Here is a 7,634-nt window from a genome sequence, read left to right as displayed (position 1 = left end):
GAGTGCAAACCCAGCCACAGGAGACATCTGCCCAACCCTGGTATCCCTACGGGAGAGCCGCCACGTCACCATGGCTCTGAGTCACCGCTCTGGAGCTGGGAGCTCCCCTGACAGCCACTCAGCCTTTGGAGAGCGTGGTTTCACCAGGCAGCCAGCTGTCACTGAAAGAGGCTGATGCACTGCGGCTTTTGCACCAAACGTGGCTTTATTGCTTTTACTGTGGGGCTGGGGAAAAGGCAGCATCGTCTGGGGCTTGGACTGGGAGCAGGCGAGCATCCCACCAGCAGCTCTGCTCTCTGTGGCATGGCTATGGATTGAGTCGGCTGTGCCAGAGCCGGTGGTTTGGCAGTGGCTCAGCCCAAGCCCCGGTGCACTCGGTTAGTCCCTGGCTGGTACCCAAGCTGGGGATAGAGCCAGGTCGCTTCCAGATTAGCAAACCCCCTGCAGGGCCAGGTCTCAAGGTGGCTCCTCTCCTCGGGGCTCGATCCTACTCTCCTCACCCAGCTTGGTTTGGATGGTTTCCCAGAGTCTCCTCCAGCTCCTCCTTGGAACCTCCAAGAGCTGCACCAGCTCCCTGCACCCATGGGGAAGGGGCTCCCAACACCAGCCTCCCAACTCCATCCTGCACTGGGTGCGTGGTCACCCACCATGGTGGCTTTGCTGCTTGCCCCCAGCCTCCTCTCTTCCTTTTTTGAGCCACTTTAACCTTGTGCCTGACCTAAGTGTCATGCAAGCTTGTCCCCTGGGTGAGGGAAATGCATGGCTGGGACCACCGGAGCCTCACAGCCTTGGGCTCACTGGATTTATTCTAATTTAAACACTGCGGAGTAAAAGTGTTTCCCCTGCTCTGGCCTCTGGAGCTGAATATCTGAACGGGAATTTCACCCCTGAGCTGCAGCTAAAATAAGATCTGGATCGAGGTGGTCGCTGGCTCTTGGTGGTGCCGGGTGAAACCTCCATGCTCCCTTCCTGACCGGCTGCTGACACGGCCAGTGGAGCAAGGGCTACCAAGCTGGAAAAGCTGGGTTTGCCCTGCTAGGAGGAGCATACATCATCAGAAATGTGTCAGAAAACATTGCCGGGCTTCAGTTGTCTGGGCTGAGCATCCATGGGGACTTAGAGGAAATGCTGCACACACATGCTGACTGCACATCCTTCCCCAGGAGGAGATGCGGATGGTCAGCCAGGGTGAACTCATGTTAGTTGTGGCTCTGCAGCCCAGGAGCTCCTCATGTCTCCACTCCCTGCAGAGTAGAGGGGTTGTCAGAAGGTCTGTGTGGTGTGGGGTGACAGGTCTAGACCACCCTGTGGACACCCTGGTCCTGCCTGCGTGGCCCTGCCTGGTGAGCCTGGGTTTGCTCTGGGCGAGAGATGGGAGCTGCATCCCCTGCACGCTGCTGGAGGGTCTCCCAGCTGGCTGGCACGGATGCTCTGGGGCCACTGCATGACGCTTTATACCTGGGAGGGAGACAGGGCAAGAGAGGAGAAGTGTATGGGCTTGGCTGTGAGTTATGTGTGGGGGCCACAGGCTCCAAGGGGTGAAGCAGTGCAGAGGGTGTAAGGGACACAAGGGATACAGCAGGCTGCAAGGGATGCAAGGGTTGCAGCGGGCTGCAAGGGGTGCAAAGGATGCAGTGAGATCTAAGGGGTGCAGTGGGCTGCAAGGGGTGCAAAGGGTGCAGTGAGAACTAAGGGGTGCAGTGGGCTGCAAAGGATGCAGTGAGATCTAAGGGGTGCAGTGGGCTGCAAGGGGTGCAAAGGGTGCAGTGAGAACTAAGGGGTGCAGTGGGCTGCAAAGGATGCAGTGAGATCTAAGGGGTGCAGTGGGCTGCAAGGGGTGCAAAGGGTGCCATGGGATATAAGGGATGCAAGAGGTGCAGTGGGCTGCAAAGAATGCGATGGGCTGTGGCAGACTGCAGCCAGCCCCTTCCATCCCTGGGCCTGGGGCTGCCCACTTGCCAGCTGTGCCCCTCTATTTCAGCAGCCTGACTTTTGGGGAAGGGCAGCGACCCAAACTTGTGGGTCCCATCTTCTGGGCTAAGGGCTGCTGCAGGGGCTCCCTCTTGCCGTACCCCCACAGTCACCATGCTAGCAGGGGACAGCTTCAGGCCACGCTCCCTTCCCCTAAAACTATTGTCAGGGTCTTCAAACACCCCAGGGGGACCAAACCCCTGTCCCACCAAGGCGGCTGCTGCTCCTCACCTGCAGACAAGGCGCCTATTCAGCCCTGCGCCCCAACCCGTCGCCCCTGCATCCTGTGCAGCGCTGCGGGGGGAGCACGGCCAGCCCCCAGCAGCAGCCAAGGCCGATCATGTGGCTCCTAATGAAATCCAGACCCTGGCAGAGCGATGACATTGCGCCGTGATTTGTGCTCCCACACAGACTAAACAAGGCCAGGCGTGTTACAGCGTGTGGCCGGGCCAGCACAGGCGCGGGGATAAATCAGGTAGCGGCGGTGCGGATGCCTCTGCCTATCTTCTGCCTAATTATTCTTCCTCTCCTGCTTAGAGCACTTGGATGTGAGCGCACACAGGCTTTCCATGCAAAAATAGGGATTTTTCCCAAATGATGCCGGACAGAGCTTCCAGAGGTTGGAATAAAAGCTCAGGCTCTTGGATCTGCTCAGAGATGGCTCGGTGTGCTAGAAATGCATTTGCAGCCCCAAAGCGCTGCAGCTGCCGAGCTTCGTCCCTTTGGTCTGTGCAGTTCGTTATGACCAGGGATTAATTGGTGCCCTGGATCACATGCAAATGCTCCTGCTACTCCACTGGGTGAGGGAGAGTCTTAAAATGGAGCCAAAGTGGGTTTGCTCGGCGGGCTGCCCAGGGAGGTGTTGCACGCATGCCCGATGCCTGCCAAGTGGGGGGCTCCAGCTGCAGCCCCCCACGGTGCCCTGGGGCTCCTCAGGGCACAGCACCATCTCCTCCCCAAATGGCACATTCACATGCACCCTAGCCTTTAGGCTGGAGGATTGAGGTGCTGCGGAGGGTCTCCTGGAGACCCCGATGAGCTGGGGGCATGTCCCCAGTTTAAAGCCCAGGAGCTTCAGCTTGGTCCGCGCAGAGGACAGGGCAGAGAAGCGTGACCGTGGCCTTTTGCCCAGCCCTGGGTGCCTGTCAGTGGGGACAAAATGGCTTTAGAGAGGTGCCAGGTCCCAGCTGCAGAGCCTGGGGCTGCTGCTGGGCTCTGAACGGTGCAGGGAGGTAAACCCCTCGCTGGACACCCCGCTGCCTTGCTCCCCCAACAGGTCCATGCTGAGACACCCCCGCACCTGTGGCTCCCTGAACCCCACATCCTCCAGGAGATGCCCAGCCTCGTGCCTGTTGGATTCAGGGTCACAAAGACCCACTCTGTGGGCACCGTGTCGGGGGGTGCCCGGGTGGCACTGCCATGGGGCCAGCGGTGATGGGGCTGGCACGCGGATGCTGCAGGCTGGGGGCAACCTCAGCCCAGCCTGTCCATCCTCACCTTCAACTCCTGGAGCTTCAATAAATATCTAAGTATAGATGTGCGTGTGGATATACACATATATATGCATATATAAAAATAAATACATAAAAATATATGTGTGTGTATATAGCTATACTTCATGTACTTATATATTCTTTTATATATATATATATATATAAATACATTTATAAGTATATATTATGTACTCCAGGAGTATATAGGAGAGTGTGTGTGCATGTATAAGAAAATGAGTATATATACATTTAAAAAATTTACCCCCAGAGTGTATAGGAGTGTGTGTGTATATATATATTTTTATATATACATATATATGTGTATGTATATTTTATACATATAAATCTATATATGTATTTCCGTATGTGTGTATATATATTAAAATGCATATACTCCTGGAGTATATGTTTATATTGATGTCCTGTGTCTTGTGTGGCATCTCGGGCACAGGGAAAGGCTGCAGTGACAAAGCTGCCGCCCCCGCAGCCCTCCATGGGGGAAAAGGCTGCGAACAGCCACAGAAAGGCTCCGTCACCCCCAGGGAAAGCTGTAGGTGTCGGTTCAAGGTGTTCGTGCCACCCCAGGGCTAGTGGCACAGGGTCCCAGAGCCACCACCCCTGCTCATGGGGACCGCTGGCACAGCTTTCTCCTCCCTGCCGGGGGGCTGGCACGCTGGAGCAGAGCTGGTGGGCAGAGGGTACATGTGCAAGCAGGAGATGGTGGCTTGCAAAAAGGCTGCTATTTATTGTGACTCAGATGCCACCAGAGTCCTCCAGGGATGCTGATGGTGCTGCCAGTGGCTGCGGTGAGGAATGTGAGATGGTTTTGGTGGTGTGGCAGTGGCTGCTTCTCTTTGGGGGTCCCAGTTTGTGGGGTGATTACTCAGCACAGCTGCAGGGAGCCCCGTGCCAGCTGGATGCTGGATGTCACCCACTCAGCCAGATGACATTCCAGTGCCCCCAGCCTGGCCATTCCTGGAGCCAAGGGTCCTGGGGAAGGCAACCAAAGACCATTGAATCCACTTTGGGGAGCAAAGAAGGAAAGAGCCATTTCCCCACGTGTAACGTACCCACATGAAGCCGCTACATGAAATGTCAGCTGAATATATATTTATATCCCTATAATCCTGGCTTGTGCTGGTGGAGCTGATGGAGCTCCCCAAGCCCCTTGCAATCCCCCCTCCAGCATGAAACACCCCTGGTGCTGCCATCCCCCCTCCCTAGCGAGCACTGAGAGAGAAATTTCCTATGTAATTTCGGGAGCCTGTTGCCTCATGCATGTTTTGTTCTCATTGGAGTTTCCCTTCCGAGTTTATTTTTGGTAGGGCCTGAAATAGGAAATGAATTGTTGGCAACAGGCTCGCTTTTATCACTGCTCGCCGGCCCAGCCAAAACAAATGTGCCGTTGTCCAACCCAACGGCTTGTTCTTCAGTTTGGGAAATTGGGATGAAATGGGAAGAAGATCAGTGTTACAGTGTTGGTGGAGAAGAGGATGGACCACAAGTGCCACTGCGCTCCTCTGCTTCCCCTGGACGAGGTGCTGGTGGAGAGGAGGGCTGGTGGCCGCTGGGCAGGTCCTGCTCCACCACAGCATCTCCTGCCAGCCTCATCCACTGCTCCTCCATATCCTTAGTCAAGCCATCATGTTGTCACCCAAAGCCTGACCTGTCTGTCAGGGAAGGTGGCTTCTGCTCCATCTCGGGGACACAGAAGACCTGGGTTTGCTCCACATGATGATTTCCTCCTGTGATTGGGTTCGGCTGGTTTTTCCTTGAGGTCAAAGCTTCCTGCACAACCAAGAGAGCGGTGGAAAGTGGCTCAGAAAGGCAAGTGTATTTATGCTATGTATGGTCTTTCTGGTGGCACACACAGCTGCAGGGGAAATTGTTTTATGGTTTTCAGCCTCTGCTGCTTTGTGGACCCCTAAACAAAGTCCCCTGATGGTGCCTGTCGCAGGATGCTGTCAGTCAGAGAGAACCAAAGTACAGCGGCAGGAGGAAAGCCTGCAGGCCCTGGCAGGATGCTTGGAAAACAGGTTCACAGTCACATTATGTGGAGAAACCAGCCCTTTGCGATGCTGAGGTGTGACAGTGCCTCATCCACCATGAGGGTGATGCCCTTCATGGTCTGTGGCATCACAGGATGTTTGTTGAAGAAGCATCTGACCTATCCAAGCTGGAAGGACCTTGCTGAAAAAAACTTGGACGCTACAGTGGACCTCAGGTTGAACATCAGCTTGTCACTGTTCTTCTCCAGAGTAAATGGCAAAGCCCACAGGTGAGGATGCTAGGAAGAGAATGGGCAGCCACCTGAAGGAAGCTGCTGCCTCTCCACCCAGTAGGGTTCAGATGTGGGCCTCCCAGTTCAAGAGGGATGTGAATAAACTGGAGAGGCCCAGAGAAGGGCTACCAACACGGTGATGGAGCTGGCACACATTGCACCACAAGAGGTGGAGGGGGTTAAGCTGGGTTAGCCTGACCATGAGGAGGTGAAGGGGGTCTGAGAACAGCCAAGAACTAAGATGAGTTGAATCCTTCTCGGTGGATCCTTCTCTTCTCTTAACCTACAGGTATTTATTAGCCATAGAGCCTCCTGGAAGCTTCTTCCTCCAGTGGCCTCCGTGGTGGAGGGAGAGGGCCTCTGATGCCATCCCAGGTCTCACAGGCTCGGTGTGCCTATTTTTCTGTTGATCTTGTCTGTTTTGTCTCTGGTGACAAAATTGAGCAGATTCACCACCTCCTATTTCTGCATGGTGTGATGTCCCGGGAGTAGTTTTAGCCATTGTCCATCTTCCCAAGTAAAACCTGAAGCAAAGGGAATGGAGAGTGAAGGAACTCTGCAAGGTGGCCAGGAGTCTGGCAAGCAATGCCGACAAGTCATGTGATGTCCCATTCCTTTTTTCTTCAGCTTTTTGCTCTGAGATGGTGCTTCTCCAGCCAGTGTCAGGTACTGTGCTGGCTCCAGCTCCATGATGCTGAGGGATGCCAGGGAGTGTGCCTGAGCCCCATCCCCTCCCCAGTGCCATGCTGGGCTGGCTGCACTCCTGGTTGCAGGTGATCTCATCCCATCCTGGTACCCAGCAGCTGCCTCCATCACCTCTGAGGCTGCCTTGCAGTTGGCCTTTCGGTCTGGTGGTCTTCTGGGCCATCGTCCCCCACCGTGGGCAGAGCTCAGGGTGGCTCAGCAGTGGGCACTGGCCACTTCTCACAGCAGGGAGGGTCCCCTGCAACCAGCGGCTCCAGCTCCTCCAGGGCCCCATGGGCTGGCAGAGGCTCTGGCTGAGGCTGAAGGAGCCTGGCAGGGGCTCCACTGCCCCAAAGGACCCAGCAGCAGGCAGCGGGCCCTGGGCAAACGCCAGGAGCAGCAGGACAGGCAGGGCTTTGCTGCCCTCAGTCCCACAGGGGAGGCTGCAGAACCGCAGACCCAGGCAGGGAACCAAGCGCAGGCAGCGCGCAGAGTGCGAGCAGAGCGCAGGCAGAGAACAGGCAGAGCGCAGGTAGCAGGCAGAGAGCGCTTGCAAAATGCACACGGAGACTAGGCAGCATGCAGGCAGTGGACAGGCAAAGCGATGGAAGCATGCAGGTAGGGTGCAGGCAGGGTGCAGGCAAATCGCAGGCAGACTGTTCAGGAACCTAGGGCAGAAGCTGTGCAGGAGAAAGCCCATCTCAGCTGGCCCCTGGGCTTGTCCCAGCCCGGCCACCTGCCTGCACCATGTCAGGGGCTGCATGGAGAGCCCAAATGCTGCCAGGGATGGCAGCCCCTTGGCAGGGGGGTTAGAAAGCTGGGATCAGAGCCCTGCACCCCACTGCCAGCCCCCGTGTCTCCCCACATTTGTGTCCCAGCACCCCAAGAAACCTGCCACGGATGGACTCTTTGCCCAGAGGCCACAGCTCTTAAGCCCCAGGGTCCAATCCTGGCTATGCTGGAAAGGGTCTGACCACAAAACCAGTCCACCCCCCAGGACTCTTCCTGGGCTGGGGGAGGATGCTGGATACCAGGCAATGAGAGGCTTCTCATCTTGTCCCCAGGGCTGGTCTTTGCTGCCAGGCGAGCATGTAGCAGCAGCCACGATGGGGACCTGCCTCCCCACCCTGCCTACCTGCTTGTCACCACCTGCCTGTACCTGCCACAAGGTCATCCATCTCCCCGCTGCATCCCACTCGGGACCA

The 7,634-nt window shown here is 56.4% G+C and overlaps 1 protein-coding gene across 1 annotated transcript; it reads right to left on the bottom strand.

Moving 5' to 3' along the window:
* Window positions 1–4,688: 4,688 nt before the first annotated feature.
* On the bottom strand, window positions 4,689–7,577 carry LOC129734709 (uncharacterized). The gene has a single exon (XM_055699064.1). It carries the CDS (start codon window positions 7,190–7,192, stop codon window positions 6,029–6,031), a length of 1,164 nt encoding a protein of 387 aa, XP_055555039.1. The 5' UTR covers window positions 7,193–7,577; the 3' UTR covers window positions 4,689–6,028.
* Between the last annotated feature and the right edge of the window lie 57 nt (window positions 7,578–7,634).

Source organism: Falco cherrug, chromosome 1 (genome assembly GCF_023634085.1).
Source record: "Falco cherrug isolate bFalChe1 chromosome 1, bFalChe1.pri, whole genome shotgun sequence".
In the NCBI taxonomy this organism is placed as follows: domain Eukaryota; kingdom Metazoa; phylum Chordata; class Aves; order Falconiformes; family Falconidae; genus Falco; species Falco cherrug.
The sequence above is the reverse complement of the archived record's forward strand: the minus strand, read 5'-3'. Positions and strand labels throughout refer to the sequence as shown.

What these genes read in the sequence shown, in the direction of transcription:
- LOC129734709 (XM_055699064.1), bottom strand. Translation starts at nt 7,192, where the DNA reads ATGCAGCCCCTGACATGGTGCAGGCAGGTGGCCGGGCTGGGACAAGCC.